Below are 23405 nucleotides of genomic sequence, written 5' to 3' on the forward strand. Positions count from 1 at the left end.
ACCTGAGAGAGGGCCATTATTCTGGATTATGTGGGCAAACCCTGACTGGTTATCAGTGACTTGCATTCTCAAAACCAATGTTGCCTAGGTCGTATTTTCATGTCATGGTGGCATCAGGGAAATTGAGGGTTGAATAAAACATTGTATTAAAGCATAAAGAGTTTACACAAATATGATGCAATAACTTTATTTCAGTAAGATTGAATTAAGCTGCAAGGAAGCGTACACGCACAGACAAACATTTACAAAATGTACCACTAAGATAAAAATACAGTAACTGTTTTCCCACTGTAGAATGACTTCACCTTCATTTAAAGAGTACTTATTTACTAAATCACTCCATAAAACAACACAGTTCTGTTTTACTAAATACTTTAACTTGCTTTTAATGAGCTGATGATTCCCCAGTTTGGAATACATCAAGAAACAGTTTATGTTAAAAAATAACAGCTAAACATAACGCTTTACTGTAATCTAATGAAATAAGTCTAGCGGCTTAGTCTAAATACAAATCTTGGGTCCAAAGCTCAGGCTGACACAAAATAACAGCACTGACCAACAACACTTGCTCTCTATAGCAGGAAGTAAAAATGAGTTTCTTGTGGTTGTTATGAGGGTCGTGGAATCTTCAGGCTGCACAAACACCATGCTGTACCATCTCAAGCTGCTTATGTAGTTGATGGAGGTCAAAAAAGAACCTCAGAATAGCAGGTTGGCGTCCATATCATCTGTGAAGGAAACAGATAGCAGGAAGTATTAAGATGAAGAATGAAGAACCTCATTTTTCATCAATCCATGGAAAAAATGTGCAATTCCACTGAACCCTCACAAAAAATGCAATGGTACAGTAATTTTACATTATAACTTGAATTGTATATTTATTGTCATTCATTTAATAAAATATGACATTACACAAAAACAAGAAAACACTAACATGGTCACTAACAAAGAATTTGATTAAAGTAACGAGACACACAAGTCTTGTTTATGAGACACTGGGAACACCTCCGACGGGTAGCCGGTCAATCGCACAGCTGACACAGAGACTAACAAGCATTCCCTGTCACGTTCAACTACGGGCATTTTCAGAGTCCCCCACTAACTCCCAGAGCAGGTTTTTGGACCGTATGAGGAAGCCGGAGTACCCGAACTGAACCCGCACAGACGCAAGAAGATCATGCAAACACCACACAGAAAAACTGCTAGGTGGTTTTAAACCAAGAACCTTTTTTTTGCTGTGAGGCGACAGTTCTAACCACAACACCACCGTGGCCCCTCAACACAGAGTCGTCAGTTAAAATCATCCATGGATAGAAGAGTGTATCATGGTGTTGCTCTCACCGTTATTGATACCGAAACAGGAAGTCCACTCTTTAAAGGACACCTGCTTGTCCTTGTCAGCGTCGCACTCTTGAAAGAAGCGGGAGGTGCAGTGCTCCATCGGCACCAGTGGCACTCGAAGTGGGGCCAGCTCTGAGTGGGACAAGACTCTGCACAGGACGAAAAATCAGTTGTGATCGTTTGCATCGCTTACAGTGCCGTATGTTTGTGCTTTATAGAAGGACTCGTGGATGCGTTTTATTCGCTACATTGTTGACAATGAGCAAACGCGTTGGTTTCAATGACTTCGGTGACCATTCCTGAGCACTAAGGTCAGTTTTAAGGTGGAGAAAGTTCACTATACAGCAGAGAGGAATAAAATGTACCTGTCAGAAGGGTGTTGGTCCAGTTGTGCAAACTGCCAGTGCACTGGGTAGATGTACATGTTGTAGTTCTTCTCAAAGTCCTGCGCTAGCAGCTCCACAGTGTGGTCGCCAGCATGAAGACGCCGCTCACTCTCAGAGATTTTCTTCACCTACAGAATACAAAACACTAAAGTTGAATTTACTGTGGTTACCTAAAGCTTTTTACAGCATACGTCGGATAGAAGTTCTTCATGTCGCAGAGCTGCTGTGGGACTTTCTGATTCACCAGTGGACTGGTTGATTCAAATGAAAGTAACATAATACAGTGAAAGCATAGTCCTGAAACAATTTTTAAGAGGAATATAAAAAAATAGTTTTATTTCATAAAAGCTTAGGATGCCACATGTTAATTTGAGCAGTGGATCTTACTCTGAAGCGCTGTTTAGGTGTGAGTAAGCCAGGAAACATAAAGTCGTGCTCATAGAGCTGCAGCAGCACATTTTTCAGCCAATCTCTCATTCGTAGAGGGAACTGGATCAGTTCAGTGTCCACACATTGAGGTATCACTGCAAGAAAAAACAGACAACAGCCAGCGTTGAAATATTCCAATAGAAACCGTTTAGACCTTGTGCTTTGCTCAGAGGTCAACTCTCACGTTTGCACGGCCCCGTGTAGTCCAGATGAAGCCTCTGCCCTTTCTTAGTGCCCTCCAGGTTGCATTTGGTAGCAAAGAGTTCACACGATGTAACGTACGTTTGGTTGTCTGTTCCACAAACCTTCGGAAAATCAAACAATGAGCAACAATCCAAATTCGGTGCAGCAGCAACACGGTCGAACATCGTTCTCTCGTACTCACATGATCAAAGTCATTCACACCGGGGGGACATTTTGACGGCTCTTGACACACACAGCTCGGCTTATCGTCCGCGTCGAGTTTACACGTCTTTCCACGTTTGCAGGGAAAGTTGTTACAAGGATCTAGAAGGAAAAAACATGCACAGCAATGACCTTGGACCTAAAAGCTTTGTCCTGCATATTAAAATTAGTTGCATCAAGAATCATTTTGAGGATTTTGGTTTGGTCCCATTTTGCCGCGCTGCGATCTGAAATCAACGAGCTGCAACCACAACGCACCCTCACCGACATTCCTCTGCCATCTGAGTTTGTACAGCCATCAAATTCAACTTGATCTCCTTTGTGCAAACTTTAAGCTGTGTTTTGGTAGCGACCATGGAGCAGAGCGACGCTACTCATGCGGAAGTTTTAGCTATATGATCCAGTCAGCAGATTCCCGTGTGATGCTGTCGGCATAGTGCATTAGTCTGTATGGTGAGTGTTGAATCAACCAACCGGCAGGGGCTTCTGAGCTATTTATGCCTCCACCAAGAGGGGCCCTGGAGCTCGGGTAGAGATCCAGTGTGGCTCTTATCTGCACTGGATTCATTCCTACTAAAGGACCCTGGAAATAAAACATGAAAAAATATATTAAATGACCCAACGGCTGCCTGACATTGCTATGAGGAGTGGAGAGAGGGAGCAGTTGAGGGCTTTACAAGTAGTCCATTATAACGCCCAAAGTATTATTCACACTGAAAATAAAGTAAGTGTACATTTTCAGTGCATTACCCATTTTCCTGCCCTCCTCCTCTTGGCCTTTTGGGCTGTATTATCAACACTGCTGCCCTCAGACGCCTGAGGAACCGGGTTCTGTGTTTCCTCGGTCTGTGGAGAGTGCTTCCTCGCCCTCCTGTTCTTCTTTTGCTTCCTTGTTTTCCCCTCGGAGTGACTTCCGCTGTCATTCTTACTCTCCTCTTCCTCCTTTGCAGCTGCTTCGGAACCAGGTTTAAACCCTGATCTGCTCTTTGGTTCTTGAGGATCCACATTAACTTCATCGGCACTGTTGGATCCGGCCTGGTCGGACACTTCCTCCCTCACGACTGCCTCACTGTTTTGTGGCATGGAGGTCAGTGCTTTGTGACGGGTTCCCCTCTCTTTAGCCTCTTTTTTTGGTTTTATTTTAGCGGATGCGCTTTGTAGCGGTTGTACGATGCCGCTATCAGCAGCATAGTTGAGATCAACGACGATGTCTGACTCTGTGCTTCCGTCTGATTCCTCCAGCAACAAACCTCCCTCCTCTCTGTCTGCTTTTTTTACAGCAGAGATTTCTTCCTTTTCCTTGAGGGACACATTTTCCACCTCAACTTCGCCTTTGTCCAGCATTTCAGTGTCTTCTATGCTCTCATCTTTTACTTCTTCTTCTTCATCCTCATTTGTCACCTCCATTTCTAGTTTTTCGCCCAACTTCCTCTCCTTCACCTCAGATTCGTCCTCCACAACCTTACTAGGCTCCACCTTGCTCATATCCATCTCCACTTCTTCGCCGTCCTCTAGCACTCGATCTTCTGCCTCCTGCTCCTCTAGTACTTCTTTCTTCAAGATGTCTACCAACTCCTCCTCGCTTAGCAGAACTGCTCGGTTTTTGTTGCTCCCTTCAGTCTCCTCAAACTCTCCCTCCTCCTTTTTCACATTAGCATTATCTTGGGAGCTCAGTTCGTCGTCTTCCTGCTCCTGAGTGCCTGCCTCAAACGTGACTAGAGTGGGTAAGATCTGTGGCTTGTCTGCCTCCTCTGAGATAATGTCCTTTATTCAGGAGAAAACGAAGAAAAAACGTGAAATCGTCATCAAACAATACCACATAACAATCATTTTAGAGTCCTGCTCTACCTTTTCTTTGGCTTTGTGGGACGTCTTATGCAATCCATGATGTTTTCCATGGGGTTTGCTCTTTACCTAGATGTAATGGGGATCATTCGTAATGCATTAAACAAATCTTACACCACTTGATCCGTCTAATGTAAAATCAAAAATCAAACATTACTTACCGACAGGGCAAATGCCGCCGCCAGCAAGCAAAGGAACACTAAGCCGGTTCTCATACCTGAAACAATGGAAAGGAATGCTTTAAACACGGGACATCAATTCACACAAATTTGGATTACATGTTTGAATTATTCACAGCAGAGCTGGAATTTGGATGAATTGATATAAGAAAACACACTATAAACAATCCGATTTCTGACATGAAAGCTCTCAACTTGGCAGATCTGTCAAAGTTTAAACAAAAAGTGCATGTATGTGCAGCCAACACTTTACAGGCTTCTGAGATACGTCTCTCTCTCTCTCTCTCTCTCTCTCTCTCTCTCTCTCTCAAAAGTCACAATCAGGCTAAAGTAAACATCGAAAGCTACCAGACTGGAAAAAGTTGACTATGTCCACAAACTTTTGGGCAGAAAAAAAAAGACACTACTGGGCCGGTCCAGGGGAACAATGGTCCTCTCGTCTGGCCCACTAAACACCAATAGGTGTAGACGGGTCGGTGGTGGTGGGGGGGGGGGGGGGGGGTTTGATCTTTTTAATATTGAGGCAATGTTTGACTTTTATACCTAAATTTCCTCCCTAACAGCACTGTGGGAACTTCGACCCACAGTGCTGTTCTGATGACAAATATCAACTGTTTAGCTCTAATACTACATCCATATTACCTGTGAGTCGTAGATTTATCTTTGCAATTCAATAAATATTTGATTTATTTTACTATTTATATGATATTTATTTTTATTTTTATCTATTGAGATTTGACTATAATCGAAAATGTAAGTGGGTAAATAGATTACAGGCACAGCTATAAGAAAGCCACATTCAAATTTACAGACTATTAACAGGCACAATATCTTGTGTAAAACTAAATGAAAGTAAAGTTTTGGCCACCGAGAAATGAGGCTACTTGCACGTATATGTTATACGTGCAATATACAACACATGAAAAGTTTGATTGTAAACATAAAGTAAATCAATACAATGTTAAACACTTCTAGTTAATCATTAATAAATTACAAAGCAATAGAAAAGTCTCAATAATTAGGATCTTACCTGAGGCTGGGGCTTGCAAGAGAAATGACAAGCTTTGTGTGTGTCGAACCTATGAAGGTGTCCTTTTTGTATTCGAGACGGCGCTCACACTGTCTACACTGACTGACTGACTGCAAAACACACAAGCAGATTTTTGGGGAGACAGTGACAACACTTTTTCTATACTTTGGGAGGGTCTTTGAGCTACATTGACAATGGGAGAGGGAGGGAGAGAGATCCAACACTGCTCTTCATTTGACTACTCTGTTTGCCAAAATGATGATTATTAAAAAAGCGGCACTCTAGGGTGAAAAAAAAAAGAGGAAAAATAATGTTGATCTGGAAGGTGAATTATATCTGTACTTATTTTTCAAATTTATTCTTGACATTAAAAAGCAAATAGCAAATATTTTTCTTCACGTTGTTTGATATTTTATCGCATAAAGTTGGTAAATTACTAACACTGTTACAATTACCTGTTTACAGTGGCTATGTACTATTGCTGCATTACAGGTAAACACTGTTTGCACCCCATAGATGTGAAACACAGATAAGGTAAACCCGATTATTGTTCCACAAAGACAGGACGTGCATTATTGCACCTATCAGAGTCTTTTTTGGACTGAAAACTACATGCTAATGCTCTGCTCTCTTTGCCAGAAACATCCAAATAAATAAGAGAGATAGTTAATAGTTCAGCAGCCACATGGTGTACCTGGTGTACCTGGAAATAATTTAAGTATGTACATCTCCTGTGGATACGGCACCATTCGGAGTCAACCATGTCAAATTACTTATTTATTTTTTTGGTTTTGGGAACGTTTTATTAAGTCTGTGTAGTTTGTTTTTGATAAAGTAAAACTTTTAACATTTAAAGACTTTTCATTTTGGACACTAGATGTCCCTGTTTCACTGTGATCTTGACGCAACTAACATATTACGAGTGGTGATGTGATGAGTCCGATGAGGATAACAACATGATAAAAATGTGTTTTTTCATTCACTGCTCATGATCTATTCACCTGTCTCGCATTTTCTAATTGTAACACACAAAACCCTTTCACATCAACGGAAATGCTGTAATGAATGGTATTGTTCACGTTAAAATGTAAACGGTAGTCTGGGAACTCATGATACCTGCAAGCTCTGTTGATGAAGCTCAAGAGCTTAAGAAATGTTACTAAATCTCCTAAGGAGCTCTCAGGAAATATGCCTTTCAGCTAGTGGTGGAAGACGTAGTCAGATATTTAACTGAGCTAAAATAACCAGCACAAAACTGTAAAAAACCTGCATTCAAAATGTGGATTCATTAATAGTCCAGACGTATTACAACACCTGTATTACAGTACGGTTAGTTTATTTTGCACTATGACATTATATAGATATACTGACGTTTACCTTTAAAAAGTCCCAAGACAATATGTTCTATCATCAAGTACTAGAACAGAACTGAAAGAGTTAAATAAACCACTGCTATCTTAGTATTGACTCAAATGATCTGCACAGAAGCAGCATCCTTTTGCTTCCTGTTAAAAGCCAACTAGTCCATATACAAGTAGTATTTATACAAGCTAACTATGCTAGCTGGCTATTTGTGAGTTTGTTTTCTTTTATACTTTGGAGAAATGGTGCCTTCTCTTTCAGCACGTTGCTGCTAAAACAGGAACTTACAACAAGGGTTAGCTGTGGCTTTTTGGCAGGAAGATCCAGACTGGTGAACATCCAGTCTAATTACATGTTTCTGTTGCACGGTCGAAATCCAAAGTGAGGTTAAACAAGAAATTCTGTAATCTTATTTTAGGCCTGACCATATATGGATATCCAGGAAACAGCTTTACGGAGGAAAAATCCAAGCCTCAATTTAGGCCCTCTACTGTAAAATGCCCTATTTCCAAGAGCAAGACGCATTTCCAATAACATCATGTAACATCGAGTACAATATACAATAAAATCTGGCGGATTTTTAAATAAAACGTTGTGTATTCAATGTGTACGATTCAATATTTCTTGACATGTTTTAATCTACCAATGAGCAAGACACTACCTCTCAGCTGCTTCATGTAGCTAATAATTATTTTATAATTTAACTGAACATAAAAATAAAGAGCAACCTCCTCCCCGGAAACAAGAGTAGGGCCCCGTCTGGCCCCCCTTTCCCCACCGAGTGGGTGAGCTTGCTTTCTCAACATGCCACAAACCCTATGGTTTAGAATGCTACACTATGTTTCACTGAAGACTGGAGCGGGGGCGGAGGACACGCAGCGGTTCAATGAAACGACTGTGTGCGTGCATCTCCGGTGTTTGCACCCGCAATCGTGCCAGTGGGAATGTTGTTTTGAGCCTTTTCTCCGGAAACAAGTACACCCACGCGTGCCAACAGTCAAAAGACAACCCGGGAGGAAGTGATGCAATGGCTTTGATTAAGGTTACTTATATGCAGTGGTTCTGGGAGCTTTCCACGGCAGATCCACACGTCAAGCTTTTACGGCCTCAACCGCCAGCTTTCCAAACGCGGCCCAGAACAGGCACTCCTGGTAGCTGCTGCTGAACAGGACATTTCTTACTCAAGCTCTGAATATAAAGGACAAAAAGGTAAAATATTTACTGCATGAATTACACTTACTGCGTGACAATTGCTGCTGATTTGTTGCTATAGTTTTTTAATTATTCCAAAGTTTAAGTTGTTGTATTTTTATGACCACAAACCACTTTACCCTAAATTTCCGTAGGGGGAACGTATACAATATAAGTAAAATTGTAAAATGAATTATATAAAACCAGTGACCCTATTAATCCCGAGCTGGATGTCTGTTACAGAATGATGGTCAACATAATAATGTTTTGCCTGATGGGAGCAGTTTTCTCCAATCCAGTAAGTATGATAAACGGAAGAAAAAAATACTATGACATGGCTTTTCAGTGTGAACATCATGTAATTCAACTCACATGCATCAAGTTTTCTGAAATATTAGCATCAGGTCCTTTGTGGTGCATTTTCAGATTTCTGATTATTACCTTAATTGATAGATATATATATAATATACATGTACCCATTTATTGCAAACTGAGAGACTTCATTAATCTCAACAGTGACCTTCGATTCATTTTTTCCCCAATAGATTTCCTTCAATGCTGTTTTGGAATCGAATGAGCTTGACTCTAACTCGGTGAGTGCTATCTGAAATCAGTCTCTTCCTAAAGCATTTGACTCTTGGTGTTCCAGCACAGGAACTCAAAGCTATTCACACATAAATCATTCGCCCGAAGGCAGGTTGTGTTCTGTCAGCAATAGGTGCGGTTGCTTGAAGAGTCTTCAGACCTCCAGACAATTCCCTTTTCAGACACTGATTACTATTCTGTGTGTCTACACCCATAAGCAGCAATGGCTTGATTGGGATGATTGAGGGAGTTGCACTTATACGGTATAATTAAATACACAATGGTATGCGAATAACGTGTTTTTCTTTCCCAGACTGAGAATTTGTCTTCACAATCATCGGAAAATGGAACCTCAGCTCTCTTGGTATGCGTACATTTATTGCAGTAAAAAATAAATTAATATAGACTTTATGCATCACTTTTGCTCGTCTATTTTCCCCTAATGGGTGTATTTTTCTGTTTCTGTTGCAGAGCTCTGAAGAAAGTACCTCAAAACAAGTAAGTTAGAGTGATTTGTCCATTGTCAATTTCTGCATGTGATCTAAACATTTAGATTGAATTACTTCGAGACGTGATATGTAGTTATGTCCGAATGATCCTTTATGCTGGATATCTTTTCAGAGTCAGAGTTCAGAGTCTTCATCAGAATCAGAATCAGAATCAACATCAACAGAATCAACATCAGAGGATAAGGTCTGTTGTCTTTTTTTAACTTTACTGTTATCACTAAACAACATTATTATTATTTGTTGGGTTAATCTCCTCAGTTTCATCAAATTTTAAGAATTGTAGAAGTAATATAACTAATAATGAACAAAAGTGTCCTCAATGCATTAATTAAATGAAACTGCGTTCTCTATTTTGGAGATAAATGCATTATTTTCTAAAGCTGCATGTATCCTTTCCAAAAACAGACTGAAGAGGAGAGTAACAGTCTACTGGATGAGAAGGATGTGGTAAGACTAATTAAATAAAGTATTTTTGAGAAACCTAGTATGTTGGTGAAACGTTAATGTGTGGCACTCCACCCTTCTGGTTTCCACGTGGCTCATATTCACTGTATTTCCACAGGCAGACCCCATGGCCGAAACCACAGATAACAGCATGGGCAGTGAGGAAAACATTCGAAAGGTGGGTGCACCGTTTCTTATTTAACACAATGTCTCTGTTGAGCTGATCGAGTAACACTATACTCCCCTCATTCCCTGCCTCAGAGCTGGATTCAAATGTTTGCGACCGTCATCCGAGACCTGAGTGCGGAGGACAATTCCAGCGCAGAGGTCAAGGGTCAGTCAGACCAACTCACGGAAAAACCGGCCAATAATACCTCCACCAGCGCCACCATCAGACAGGGGGTCGACACACACCTGCCGCTGGTGGAGAATCCCGCTGACAGCGGTGACACCACCAGCGACAGTGCAGACAGCAGCGAAGGTGCTGCTGTCTCCACCAACGACAGCAGTGAGAGCACCAGTAGCGAAAGCAACGAGACCAGTGAGACCAGCGAGACCAGTGACAGCAGTGACAGCAGTGATTCCAGCACGAGCGTGGAGGGGAGCGAGGCCAGTGACGACGCTTTGCTGGGACAACTCGAAACCAAAGACTGTGTGAACGGAACTCAGAGCTGTGAGAGTGAAGAGTATTTGTTCCAAGATATTGGAGATGACGCTCATTACTCGGTGGACTCTCTGATGGTGCCAGATGAGGATGAAAGGGAGTTTAGTTTAAGGAGATGAGGAAGTGGAGTGCAGTTTTCTCTTGCCCTTTGCTTCTGAATGTTGAATTTGGCATTAACATTTTAAATGCATCTGATTGATTTTTGTATATGTGATTGATATTTTGACGATGATGGCGACTAAGCATTTATTTGTTTTGATGATAATAATAAAGAGATAATATAAAATTGCTACGGGTCCTTGCATGTTTTTATAGTTATTAATCATATAAGAGCAGTTTTGGGAAGTCAATTTGGTAATGCTCTAAAACTTTATATGGAAAGTTCCCTCTTTGATACAGGAAACTGTTTAAAGTTACCAACAGCCTGTAAAAAGGATTTGTTCCAAAGTGAGGCCAAAGTGCTTCAAATGAGCTTTTTTCTAATCTTCCTCCGCTCTGGTATTAATTCTTCCTTTATTTATTGATTCTTTCTACCTTCATATGATCAGGTCATGTTATGAGTGAACGGAACACCAAATGCTAACGTTTCAGCGTTGTTGCTTTTTACTAACTTTAGCTTGCCGACAATGCCTACTCTGGCACAAAATGTTGAAACAGAGTCTACATTTTTATAAATCTAGTTATTGAGGGAAGTGCGTGTGGCCGGTTAGCTCAGTTGGTTAGAGCGTGGTGCTAATAACGCCAAGGTCGCGGGTTCGATACCCGTACTGGCCAATGGTTTTCATTTTACAATTATTTCACATAAAAAATAAAATAAAAATAACAACGGTTGACTTAATTCTTCAGGCAGCATCGGGACATCAAGGATGAATGCTAGTTAGTATAGAGCCCTTTCGATATAAACACTTACACTTGATGGTGACAAAGCAAACAGTGTCAAATGGCTCTGAAAAACCCTCATTGATGTTTTTAGTTAGAATAACCGGCACATTTCCTCAATTTAACATTGTGCAGACCTGCCCTGGGAAGTACATAACGTCATCAAAATGATACAGGTCAACTGATAAAGCTTTAGGCATTATTAAACTATTATGGGCAAAGATATCTGATGTCATTGTACCTCTAGCAGAAAGGTTATTTCCAACTGAAAGAGCAGGTTTGGGGTGTACTCTTGTCCTTATTATGTACATACAAACAAAACAAAAAATATATATACATTTGTTTTGCATGTGTACAATAAAGATAATTAATGTGTACAATAAATATATATATTAAACATTTAATATATTTTTTTTAAATGGAAGGCCATTTAAAATAAATTAATTAATTATTCTGTTTTTAGAAAAAATGTAATAAAACAGTTTGAGGCATTTGAACTGTATAAATAACATTTGCTATAATTTGGGATTTCCCAGAGTAGATATTTTGAATCCAAATTCATAAATAAATGAAATGCATCTTCACAGTGAACCTCTTCTTAAACCTCTTGAAAAAATATTTATTTGCATCCACAACATTGTGTTACTATCACAAAATGACTTGAAAACAAAAACGTGATTCAGAATTGATCGGCAAACATAGCGACCAACACACTTCAGTCCCATGTTTATTCCATTAAGACTTGAGGCGTGTATTGAGGTCACCTTTTTAGCTGGGAAAGTGAGACTTTAGGTGCTCCTTAAGAGCTGGTATAGTGGGAATATCTTTGCGACACATGTGACAGCGCAGAGGTAGTTTCAACAACTCGCTGGTTCCTTCTTTCACGTTGACTCTTCCATTTGTTTCAAGCATCTGAATGACGTCTGCAGAAAAACAAAAATGTGTAATAAACAAACAAACACAAAAAAACGTAGCAGTACAGAATATACTTCTGTGGGAGACAAGTCAATAAAATTGCTCTCACCCTGCGACTCCATGAAATAGTCAGTCGTAAATGAGTTCCAGTGCTTTTTGTTCTTCAAACAAGGAGAGTCGAAGTCCTGGCTAATCACATGCAGGTGTACATGACTGTAAAAGAGAATTTTGACCAAACGTGTTATTTTTTTGGTCTGTCTAGACATGCTGATCCACCTCCTCCAAAAAACAGAGGGGGTTTGCATTGAACAAAATGCCTTACCAATGCTTTTAATATGTTTTTGAATACTTTTTCACTGTATTTAAGATCAAAGTCTCAACAATGTACACAAAATCAACAAGTTGAGCTGCAAGTATAATTACAATACCCTTTTTTTTTTAAATTGCCTCAGATGCTTCATTATGTGATTTGCTTTGGTAATGTATGCTACAATGTCAGTAAGAGTCAGGCTAGTGTATTGGTATAACATATTTCATATACAAAGCATGGAATACATATTTTATTTCTTTTGAACAAAGGATAGAAACAATGTAAAAAAGGATAAGACTGGAAAGAAAAGCTACTACAAAGGTAAAGACGTTCTGTACCATGTTTAACTGAAATCAGTTGTTTTCTATCAGGAGGGAAACTATGTCAAGCCATTTAAAAATAGAGTATCCCTTAGAAAAATGGCTTACAATAGTGTAAAACATAAAGCATAAGTGCTAAAACACCAACATGGTCTTCAGTGTAACAGAACCATTCTCACCTCATACTGGGGATGGCGTGGTACCCCGTACGGAATCGTAGCGAGTTAGCATCTGGGCACTGCTGAACCGTCCGCTCAGCCACCTGCTGCATGTGTTTCACCAGGTCGCAGTGCTCCTCCCTTAAGGCCTTCAGGCTGGAAATGGTCTGCCACGGGAGGACCAGCCAGTGGTAGCGAGCTTTGGGGTATTTATCTTTGATAACAACTACCTTATCATCCTTGTATACCTTTAAAAAAAAAATCAGATTTAAACAGTAAGTCAAGCAGTAACAAATTTCACAGAGATGCAGATAATTTAGCATCACACTAACATAAACCGCTACCTGCAACTTGGGGTCTTGCATGGAGGTTTTCAGACCTTGGCTCCAATGCCCAAAGCTTTCCTACAACAAAATGATGTTAATATATTTAATGTAACATACTGGCTTTATAGAAAATCCATAGAAACATGTGAACATCTTAAAAACAATATTCTAAAGCAGTGAGCACACACTTTCTTCGCTCTCTTACACTGCTTTTTGTAGCTTCTTCCTGGCCGATTGACGCAGGGACTTTTTCTGACTGTTTGGCGGCTTTCAGACTTGAATCCTGTGTGCGACTCTCTCTGTCCCCCGAAGACAGCTCTCGTGGTCTTTTGGTGCCGCCGTGGTCCCTGGCGGGATCCTCCTTGAACTGTACAGTGTATGGGTAGAGCTGGTTGACAATAAGAAGACGCTGTCCAGCCTTCATTTTTACCTCGTTGTCCTTGCCAACCACCGCAGAATCTACGGAGGTAGGATTCAAGCCCAACTTTGAAACAAAGAAATGAGACAAAGAATGATAAAGAAATTGCAGTTGATTACAAGTATTTTATGCAACTCAGCATCATTTATGGCTCATGTCTGATGTCTTTCACTCTATGAAATCAATTTTCCTTACCTGTTTTACTGTGACATAACCTTTGTTGCACTCTGCGTTCAATTCAACTAGTTGAGAAGGGAATAACATTGCACCAATTAAAGTTTTAATTTTTTTATTTGAGAGATTGGAAAACAAAATATATGAATAATCAACATATTTAATGATCGACATATATAAAAAGCAAATATTTAGCCCATAGCTTTTTTTAAATAACACAATACACAATGAAATAAACTTTAAGGGGAATAAGTAGAGTAGACCAATTTGAATTGTATCCCCTGCAGACAAATAAGCTTTGAAATCCATTGTTGTGGATTCTGTAGTGGCAATGTAATGTTTTAATTCCGCCCCAAAAATGCCATGTAACGTTATTTTGTATCTACTCAGTTTTTATTATAATCACAATGACATACCTTTTGTTCGTTTCCAAATGCTTAACTGAATGTAACGCTATTTTACCTTGGTGACGAGAGCATTTTTTGTCTTTAATAGTCGTCTCTGGACCTCGACCCAAGACAACTGTCTGTTGGTGTGGCAGTCGAATGGGTTTATGACTATCCTCCTCACTGATAAGCCAGCATATTGGCATTTTAACATCGTATGTAGTTAGCTATTTTCTATAGAATTGGGAAAACTGCAAAAACAGCACCACGCATTGTATTGTTGAGACGCCTCGTCGCAGGAAACTGACGTCACCAAACCGGATTTTTGTAGAGGCGGGTTGGAAGAGAAGCTTCTGGAAGAGTCTCTGTGAACTGAGGTTGTGAGGATTCAAACTACTGTTTCATACAAGGTTGGAAAATATGAACTATGACTTCATGATTTATTTAGACGAGTGTCACATGTATTTATGGTGATAGTCGTTAGAAAAAAAAGTGTTGAGTAGAGTTAGCAGGTTAGCATTAGCCTAGCTATCCTGTGCTAGGTTAAGTAACGTGAACGCTAGCTAACTACAGTAAGACGGGCCTCATAGGTGTGAAACCTGGTCGACTTCATCACAAACAGGGTAACAGGTAGTTGCTAATATATGTTACGCATCAATACTCGTGCGAATCAAAAATAAACCTGAGGTGGTGATACAACGATTCATCGTGGTTGACAGCCCCTGATTTGAGGACACGTTTAACGTTAACTTGTCCTTAGCTAACGCTAATGAAAACACGCATGACGTGTTAAAAGTACGTGCTATTTGATCTGCCTTTTGGTTTTTCTTTTCCGCCGTCTACCTTGTGATCGCTAACTGGTGTTGTAAGTCAAAGGTTGAATACGTATTTGCATTCATATAATTATACGCGCGGCTGCTCATCAACAGTAAACCAGTAAACAGTTAAACCATATTGCTCATTATCAGAATAGAAAAATTAACTATGACCACCTTGTTAGGCTCATTCACGAATTTTCACCCACGTTAATAAACGTTATATCATAATTCCTATATTGTATACCTAGCTATTTTAGAGGCATTGCGTCTGTCTTATAGTCATTTCAGACATTACACTGAGAAACTATGTCCAATGCTTTTAGCCATTATGCTGCATGAGGATATATCAAAACAAATATCTACATAACCATTGAAAGGAACCGTCGTGAACGTTGGATTCATTGCATGGCTGTTACATTACACTGCAGCAAGGCTAGTTGTATACGTGTGTGTCTCAGGTGTAAATGACAGGGGAGTGTTAACCTAGACGTAACATCTGACCCTTATCACAGCCATATTTCATGCTACATTCACGATGATAAATATAAAGGCAGCGTTGTAAAATCACTCACCTGAGAAACAATCGCATGGTGTCATTTTACAGCTATGCTATTATACAAACACCAATGTGCAGTGTACAGGGACCTACCGTAATCCCCGAAAAGGAAGGCTTTGACATGTTGTGCTGTAGAAACATTCATACAAGCATAGCGTAAACATACACGTATCTGCTGGTTTATCAATTACATCCGCACAGGTTATTGCTACAGCTTGTCAACAAGCGATGAGGATTCAACTCAATGCTGATTCAGAACATACTCAACGATGGTGCTGTGGTTTCAGAATATAAGTACATTCCTACTAAATGTTTTCTCAGTAATGTAAACAAGCATATGCAAATCCAGCCTTTTTAAAGCTGAACACAAGGCCGCTTGCCTAACAAAAAGGCCTCTCTCACAGACCTCACCGCATGATGATATGCTATTTGTTTTTACATGTATTGTAGGGATCTCTTGTCATATTTTTGCTTTCTCGGGTTGTTTTGCAGTTGGGGGATTTTGTACTGTTAAGGAGCCACACTGTTTTCTATGATTATGGTTATGATTCTGGAACTTACTGCTCATGTTTCCCCTTTCTGTTACTTTTCAAGGTTATCCATCAAAGACAAACATGGTCAAAGAAACCGGCTTCTATGACACATTAGGCGTGAAAGCCAATGCCACCCCTGACGAACTGAAGAGGGCCTATCGCAAACTCGCTTTAAAATATCACCCTGACAAAAATCCCACTGAAGGAGAGAAAGTAAGTTCTTTTTTGCCGTTTTAATGTGTATGCAAGTAACCTACCTTGCAAAGTCCTCATAACAGTGATAATCTTGTTTATGTAAAAATCTACTGGGCTGTTGGATATATAAAAATGGAATAATGTCAGACTAAATGCTGTGAAATTTTTGTTTAAATTGTTGTTTGGTAGATTTATCAAAATTGTAATGTGCCATGGCTACGTGGAAGTAATATTTTACCACCCTGCATACAATGCAAATATTGAATACCTTTCTAGGCAGCTATATGAAGCCAGCATTGTTGGGTTTTTTTTACCCTCTTTGAAGAAGTGTGTATGTATTTTTGTTTCTTTTGCTTTGTAGTTCAAGCAGATCTCACAGGCATATGAGGTTTTGTCAGATGCCAAGAAGAGAGAAGTATATGACCGTGGAGGTGAAAAGGCTATAAAGGAAGGAGGGACAGGTGGTGGCGGCGGCGGTGGGGGAAACTTTGCATCACCCATGGACATCTTTGACTTGTTTTTTGGTGGAGGGAGCCGGATGCACAGAGAGCGTAAAGGTAAAGAAATGATCACCAAGCTGAGAGGATGTCTTTCTGTTTGAATAATGTTTAGGCCTGATTGAATTGTGTAAAGCCATATGATACATTGTCTGGGTCAGAGGACGTTCCATTGAAGAGGAGGGAGAGTTGCAGGATTGAATACCAAGTTGTTTGTTGAATACGACTGATTATTTTCATTGTTGATAAATCTGTGACTTGTGCCTGCTTGTTTGGTCCGATCATTAGTCCAAACTACAACATTTTAAACCTTACACTCCCATAAGACCAAGAAAAATCAGTTAATTGTAGATGTCTGTATTGGTGTAAATTAATGACAAGTAATTTAAGTACAGAAATGCCCAAATCTATAGTTTGTCCACAAAAGAGTATTGACAGGTTACATTTTTAACTGTAAAATATGCTGCCCAGTACGTTTTGTATCAGCAGGGTTTGAGCTCAATTTGGTAACACGTGAGTTTGTCCCATCAGTTTTCATTTTGTCCCTGCGGGTTTTAGTTTACGGCAACAAAACAAAATTCTCATTGCTCTAAAGAGTTGCCCTCTTAATTCAACTTTGTTGTAGCCAGAACATAGAGTGGTAGAATATTCGAAAGAATAAGTCTTAACCTATTGTGTTATTTATGAATGTAGGGTTTGGCAAACAGCTGTGCATCTAAAGCCCAACGTCAGCTTCCATCACAGTCGTACCACATTTACAGTCTGTGTACAGTCTTAGGAGGTTTACATTTATAATTTAGGGTTGGTAGCAGAAAAGGTTTATGTATACATGCACATTGATAAGATAAAATGAAGTTGATGAAAGAAGTGTGTTGATAAATTCTTTCTTCCAAGAAACGGTATGCTAAAATCTCTGATTTGTCTGCCTCAGGGAAGAACATTGTTCATCAGATAACAGTGACGCTGGAAGACCTTTATAATGGAGCTACAAGAAAACTTGCTCTCCAGAAGAATACTATTTGTGAGAGATGTGAAGGTACGTCTTTTCCTGTGCGTGACAAGAGTTACTTTTTACACGCTGTTGTTGGTTTTCCGTCGCTGGACCAGTTGGGTAAACCAAAAACCCGAAACAAAGCCTTCGTCTTTGTTTACCGGTTTACTTTTCCTGGCAGGTCGTGGGAGTAGAAAAGGAGCTGGACAGATGTGCATGTCTTGCCACGGCACAGGCATGCAAGTCCGCATGCACCAGCTGGTACCAGGCATGGTGCAGCAAGTGTCCACAGTGTGCCACAGCTGTCAGGGGCAAGGACAGAGAATCAGCCACAAGGACCGCTGCAAAGCATGCGCAGGGCGAAAGATCCTGCGCCAGAAGAAGATTTTGGAGGTCCACATTGACAAAGGTGAGAGTTTATCTGAATCTATTTTTGGCTTTCTGAGGAGGGAACCAGCAAAGAAACAACACTTCATCACTTAACTGCCACAGGAATGAGAGATGGTCAGAAGATCGTTTTCCACGGAGAAGGAGACCAGGAGCCGGGAATTGAGCCAGGTGACATCATCATTGTCTTGGACCAGAGAGAACATTCCCATTTCACCAGGTAATCTATTCCGTGTTACCAGGTCTCTTTTGTTCCGGATATATTCTGCCCTAGCAGGTGCAGTGATGATATTGATATTGTATAGACGGCATATAAAGTATTTGTATAATTCAGGTAAGTAGAAATCTAAATTATTACTTGACTTTGCATCGTGTCCATGTATCTCTCCCAAACGTATTAGTAGTTTGCTTGCTGCCTTGTGCCACAAGCAGCACACTCTGTTTTTAAAGTTTTTCTTCCTCCTCAACTTGTGGTCATCAGGAAAGGAGAGGACCTGGTCATGTCAATGGAGTTGCAGCTGGTTGAGGCTTTATGTGGTTTCAAGAAACCTGTTCAGACACTAGACAACCGAACACTGCTCATCACCTCACATCCAGGTAAACCAAACCGTTTAATGCAACTCAAGGGCTATTTTATAGACATTTCTTAAGAATGTGGCAAGAACATGCAAGTAAGCTGTGAAGGTGATCGTGGTTTAGGCATGGCAGTATTTAGGTTCAAGCCAAAAATGTAGATTTTTCAAACTACTATTTAAGTGTAATGTAATGACAGAACACATACATTTTTTTTCAATTTCAAGCTTTCCCTTAACTTGAAATAGAATAACCTTATTCTATTTCAAGTTAAGGGAAAGCTTGAAATTGAAAAAAAATGTATTTGTTCTGTAATTACATTAATTAAAAAAAACAAAGTAACCTCTCCTTAATCTAACAAACATCACTCGTTCATGCTGCCTCTTAAGCGTTCACACAAAGGATTCAGCTGAATAAACGCTGCTGAGTGCGTTGTTAGTGTTCCTCACAGTACAGACACTTCCTGGAGTGATGCTAAAATGTGTGAAATACACCCTGTATGTTAATCAGTCGGTACACTTAAATATTTTAGATCGGGACCAAAGATGCAGCCTCCGTTATTTCAAAACCGTTACAAATTACTGAAATGAGTTGGATTTCTGTGAACTTTTTCACATTTTTTTCTCAATAGGAATGGGTATTTGGAGCACTACTTTGGCTAGACTTTATCACCAGTGTTTACAACACCCTTTGGTGTCCATTTGTGGCAAACTAAATTAGGCCACCTACCCAAATCTATCAAAGAAAACATGTTTAAAACAATCAAATCAATGGAATTTATACAATACGAGATACAAGAGAGCGAGACGGGACAACAGGCCAGCGAACACATGCAGCTGTAACACCAGAGAAAGGGGGGCCGTTCTTATTTTTATTTGTTTGTAGGTGCTACATTGGTCATACTTTTAGGCCAATTTTTTCTTAAAGAGCCTCCCTCGTTCACCCACAAACCAATTTTAATTCAACTTTTTTAATAAAAAATAAATTACAGCCCTGGCCTCTGCATTTGTCACGTATTGTTAAAGATGAGAACATAAAATATTGTCTTATGTTTTTACTGTTTTAGATGACTAATGTTGCCCAATTTGACTTAATCACAGGGGAATTGATCAAGCCTGGAGACACAAAGTGCGTCTTGAATGAAGGGATGCCCATGTATCGCCGACCGTTTGAGAAGGGACGCCTTATTGTTCACTTTTCGGTAAGAAGCTTTACTATATTCACTTATATATATATATTCGCTTCTTTTCAACTTTTAGCCACACACACACACACACACACACTCAAACACGCCCTTCATCCAGAACAAGCAGCACACTTTCCACACCCATGCTTTTTTTTGGATCATCTAAATCAGTGTTTTTCAACATTTTTTGCGTCAAGGCACACTTAAGACACAGAAAAAATCTCACGGCACACCAACAACCGGAAATGATATGAAAATCAATCCCAAACATAGTTTCAGCAAGAGCATAATATACTCTAAGAAATCAGGGAAACGCGTGTTCTATTTGTTGTGTTTTATTAAACTTTTAAACATCATCCTAATGCCAAGATGGCACAGGCTGTATGCCCAGGTATCTCTTAATCTCACTTTTAAAAATTGTTGCCTCAGCAAATCTGCCAATTAATTACGCTGCGTACCGCCACCCACAGGCAGAGGGGAGTATTGAGCCTTCATACCACCAACAGCGCGACTACACACACACAAACACACAAGTTGGCTCTTTTTTTTTTCACCAATGAAGTGACAGTTTGTAAAAAATGTTTTTTTTTTTCACGGCACACCTGACAGCCTCACTGGTTGAAAAACACTGATCTAAATAATAAACGACTGAGGCTGAACATGGTCGATGTAGTAAAAGGGCTTATGCTTGTCTCATTCTAGGTGGTGTTCCCACAAGCCAACTTCCTTTCCGAGGACAAACTGAAGATGCTGGAGCGCTACCTCCCAGAAAAGCTGGATCCAGAGCAGCCGGAGAGCATGGACGATGATCTCTACATCTACGCCGACCTGGAGGACTGTGACCTTGACAACAGGAAAAGACGCAATCATCAGTACTACTACATGGAAGAAGACGACTATCCCAGCACAGGGGGCGTTCAGTGCCAGACGTCTTAAATAACCACTTGCCAGTTCTCAATCCAGAAGCCATCCCCTCATCTTTTAAGTAAAGCACCTTTTTGGAATTTAGTGCACTTTTTGTTAACTGGTTTTCTTTCGATCTCAATCAGAAAACGGTTTCCCAACGAATGGAGTCGAGTATCATAGTTCCAAAATTAAACTAGAACGGGACTCTTCTTCATCGCCTGGGCCTTATTTCAACAATTCAGTTTTTTTTTTTTTCAATCACACTGTGATTAGAGATGTATGGGGTATCAGAGGCTTAAGAACCCCCTTGTCTCAACAAAGATTGCCTGCTTTTTATGCATTTACACTAAAACGTATGCCAATATTCTAAGATTAAAAAATAACCTTTTTTTTTATAGTACTACTAAATCGGTTGTTGTTGTAAACCAATTGTTAATGACTTGTTCAATCCGTTGTGTGTTTGTGACCCAATCCTCAGATGGAGGTGGATGTGCGTTGAGACTTGAGTTCCGTACGTTTCTGCTGTTTTACCCTCTCAAGGGCTATTTTATAGACATTTCTTAAGAATGTGGCAAGTACATGCAAGTAAGCCGTGATGGTGATCGTGGTTCAGGCATGGCAGTATTTAGGTTCAAGCCACTAATGTAGATTTTTCAAACTACTATTTAAGTTGGGTTTAATGTTTTTGAGCTGCGATCAGTTCTCTGGTGATGCCACATTTGTTTTTTGTTTTTTTTTAACCTATTGCGTAATGTAGGACATCTTATATGTATAAACAAAACCGGTTGATATGAGCCAAATGTGACTGCATATTAACAGCAGGGTAGGTATTCGATCAAGGATTGGTAAGAAGTCACTTTATTTTTAAATAACAGATATGGGGTGTTACCAGTAAGCGGGTTTTCTGGATTACTCAAATTCAGAATGGGTATTTTAACATAATGTTGGTTTTCAAGATTTTATGGAGTTTTTACTTGGCAATCTTGGTTAACTTCTTAAATCCAATGTCCCACAATGCCTCCATGGCAAATGTTTTCCTTCTTTTAAAAGATCCATCGCCAAGTTGCACCTAAGTCTTACACGGCAAAAGAGGGATGGTTCAAGTTGTTTTAAAGATTGAACGTTCTTGAGATTATTTCAGTTCTGTGATTTTAAAAACATTTGGAAATTAGAAAAGAAATGAAGTTTTTTTTAATCGTAAATGCCAAATAAGTCGCGAAGTTACGAGGGACTTGATACCTGCGCGGTTGGTACCTCACTGATGTGTCTGCTTTATTTAAAGCCTTATAACTTAACTTGAAGCTATAATGCAGGTTTTTGTTTTTTTTCCAGTGATTACTTTGCCTTGTGAAACACAACTATGCTTACAGGAGACTCCTTTCATTCTTAATGCAAATTGATGAGAACCTATAACGTCCAGGGAGCTTGACTCAAGGTGTGTGTGTGTGTGTGTGTGTGTGTGTGTGTGTGTGTGTGTGTGTGTGTGTGTGTGTGTGTGTGTGTGTGTGTGTGTGTGTGTGTGTGTGTGTGTGTGTCCCACCCTTAGGACCAATGATCTTGTTTATGGAAATGTTTTCTAATTAAATGCAGTTTGATGGGCTCTCTAAATTGTGATTTTACTTTATCTGAGTGATATTTACTTTTGTTACGACATCCACTGACATTTATTTTAGTTAAGTTTAGTCAAGTTATTTCCAAAAATACCTTGACAGTCTCAACTTGCTGGTTCCCTCTGAACACCCACACAGACGCCTTTTCTGGACCGAGGGACTGAAGTATAACAGACTATGTATTACTGGCTCCAGTCTTTGATAACATTTACATTTAGTTTTTTGGTGATCACAATACTTTTACATGTAGGTAAATGTATTTGATACAGTGAGTTGTATCTTTAAATGACAAAAGCACATTGGGAACTGTAAGTGTGATTATAATTTTATTGATCATGTTTGACATGACTGGCAGTAATATAATATATATATATATTCAATTCAATATACGATAGTGTTATGACACATGGATATGGCAGATCGATGATAAAGTGCTAAATACGTCATAATGAATACTCATCGAGGCAGTAGCTCCGCCTTCTTGAAGGCATACTAATCACAATCACATTAACACAGTCAGCGCGACGCACTGACAGTAATGCGACCGATCGATACATCGATTACGTACACAGAGGATGCAAAGAAGTGTCGCTGGACCTCTGGTGAGGTTTCTCATTAGTCGTCATGCATATTTGTAAGTACTTATTTTATTGTAGTCACGTTAGACAGTGCTGAGGTAGCATGCGAGGGAGGACAAAACAAATATCCTCCGAATCGAAGTTACAAAAGTATTATTATAAACCGAAGGTGAAAAATAATATTACCTGATAACGTTTGTTTATGCACAAAGAATTCAGTTCAAACAGTTCACCATCATGTATTTCCATCCCCAAAAATTGGGATTCAAACTGCACTTGTGAAGTTGGATCCATCAATCACTTAATAAAACAAACAGTG

General features: G+C 39.7%; 4 protein-coding genes and 1 non-coding gene across 7 annotated transcripts; 3 read left to right on the forward strand and 2 right to left on the reverse strand.

Annotated features, from left to right (window-relative positions):
• Positions 1–171: 171 nt before the first annotated feature.
• On the reverse strand, positions 172–5867 carry sparcl1 (SPARC-like 1). Of its 2 annotated transcripts, none has more exons than XM_040187702.2 (11): positions 5616–5867; positions 4568–4623; positions 4410–4475; positions 3312–4325; positions 3036–3144; positions 2542–2663; positions 2341–2461; positions 2115–2251; positions 1707–1855; positions 1342–1490; positions 172–728 (listed from the first exon to the last, which is right to left on the reverse strand). In XM_040187702.2, the coding sequence occupies exons 2-11, from the start codon at positions 4619–4621 to the stop codon at positions 700–702; spliced, it is 1950 nt and encodes a 649-aa protein (XP_040043636.2). In that variant the 5' UTR covers positions 4622–4623; positions 5616–5867; the 3' UTR covers positions 172–699. The 2 variants fall into 2 exon arrangements, with proteins under 2 accessions (XP_040043636.2, XP_040043637.2); XM_040187703.2 differs by lacking the exon at positions 5616–5867 and adding an exon at positions 4744–4907.
• Positions 5868–7870: 2003 nt separating this feature from the next.
• Positions 7871–10659, forward strand: scpp1 (secretory calcium-binding phosphoprotein 1). The gene is made up of 9 exons (XM_040187696.2): positions 7871–8186; positions 8412–8466; positions 8714–8761; positions 9067–9117; positions 9225–9251; positions 9375–9446; positions 9668–9709; positions 9825–9884; positions 9968–10659. The coding sequence occupies exons 2-9, from the start codon at positions 8413–8415 to the stop codon at positions 10487–10489; spliced, it is 876 nt and encodes a 291-aa protein (XP_040043630.2). The 5' UTR covers positions 7871–8186; position 8412; the 3' UTR covers positions 10490–10659.
• Positions 10660–11070: 411 nt separating this feature from the next.
• trnai-aau (transfer RNA isoleucine (anticodon AAU)) lies at positions 11071–11144 on the forward strand. Its single transcript has one exon. It is a non-coding gene; the product is annotated as a tRNA-Ile (tRNA).
• A 700-nt stretch (positions 11145–11844) lies between these two features.
• On the reverse strand, positions 11845–14560 carry aptx (aprataxin). Of its 2 annotated transcripts, XM_040186736.2 has the most exons (7): positions 14333–14560; positions 13892–13938; positions 13484–13762; positions 13297–13356; positions 12974–13200; positions 12274–12377; positions 11845–12172 (listed from the first exon to the last, which is right to left on the reverse strand). In XM_040186736.2, the coding sequence occupies exons 1-7, from the start codon at positions 14460–14462 to the stop codon at positions 12018–12020; spliced, it is 1002 nt and encodes a 333-aa protein (XP_040042670.2). In that variant the 5' UTR covers positions 14463–14560; the 3' UTR covers positions 11845–12017. The 2 variants fall into 2 exon arrangements, with proteins under 2 accessions (XP_040042670.2, XP_040042672.2); XM_040186738.2 differs by lacking the exon at positions 13892–13938 and having other exon boundaries at positions 13484–13645; positions 14333–14553.
• Positions 14555–22506, forward strand: dnaja1 (DnaJ heat shock protein family (Hsp40) member A1). Its single transcript, XM_040186734.2, has 9 exons — positions 14555–14666; positions 16225–16376; positions 16720–16915; positions 17787–17891; positions 18028–18255; positions 18339–18453; positions 18715–18830; positions 19907–20007; positions 20695–22506. The coding sequence occupies exons 2-9, from the start codon at positions 16245–16247 to the stop codon at positions 20926–20928; spliced, it is 1227 nt and encodes a 408-aa protein (XP_040042668.1). The 5' UTR covers positions 14555–14666; positions 16225–16244; the 3' UTR covers positions 20929–22506.
• Positions 22507–23405: the final 899 nt, after the last annotated feature.

This window comes from Gasterosteus aculeatus, chromosome 9, assembly GCF_964276395.1.
Source record: "Gasterosteus aculeatus chromosome 9, fGasAcu3.hap1.1, whole genome shotgun sequence".
Classification (NCBI taxonomy): domain Eukaryota; kingdom Metazoa; phylum Chordata; class Actinopteri; order Perciformes; family Gasterosteidae; genus Gasterosteus; species Gasterosteus aculeatus.

Bases quoted from the DNA above. Each gene is read 5' to 3' on its own strand.
- aptx (XM_040186736.2), bottom strand. From the start codon at position 14,462: ATGCCAATATGCTGGCTTATCAGTGAGGAGGATAGTCATAAACCCATT. The intron at 13,357-13,483 runs GTAAGAGAGCGA...ATTTTGTTGTAG, and splicing joins AAGAAGCTACAAAAAGCAGT to GAAAGCTTTGGGCATTGGAG. The intron at 13,201-13,296 runs GTAGCGGTTTAT...TTTTTTTTAAAG, and splicing joins TGCAAGACCCCAAGTTGCAG to GTATACAAGGATGATAAGGT.
- scpp1 (XM_040187696.2), top strand. From the start codon at position 8,413: ATGATGGTCAACATAATAATGTTTTGCCTGATGGGAGCAGTTTTCTCC. The intron at 8,762-9,066 runs GTGAGTGCTATC...TTTCTTTCCCAG, and splicing joins ATGAGCTTGACTCTAACTCG to ACTGAGAATTTGTCTTCACA. The intron at 9,118-9,224 runs GTATGCGTACAT...TTTCTGTTGCAG, and splicing joins ATGGAACCTCAGCTCTCTTG to AGCTCTGAAGAAAGTACCTC.
- dnaja1 (XM_040186734.2), top strand. From the start codon at position 16,245: ATGGTCAAAGAAACCGGCTTCTATGACACATTAGGCGTGAAAGCCAAT. The intron at 16,377-16,719 runs GTAAGTTCTTTT...TTTGCTTTGTAG, and splicing joins ATCCCACTGAAGGAGAGAAA to TTCAAGCAGATCTCACAGGC. The intron at 16,916-17,786 runs GTAAAGAAATGA...TGTCTGCCTCAG, and splicing joins GATGCACAGAGAGCGTAAAG to GGAAGAACATTGTTCATCAG.
- sparcl1 (XM_040187702.2), bottom strand. From the start codon at position 4,621: ATGAGAACCGGCTTAGTGTTCCTTTGCTTGCTGGCGGCGGCATTTGCC. The intron at 1,856-2,114 runs GTAAGATCCACT...TGTATTCTGTAG, and splicing joins CACCTAAACAGCGCTTCAGA to GTGAAGAAAATCTCTGAGAG. The intron at 1,491-1,706 runs GTACATTTTATT...CGTCCTGTGCAG, and splicing joins GACCAACACCCTTCTGACAG to AGTCTTGTCCCACTCAGAGC.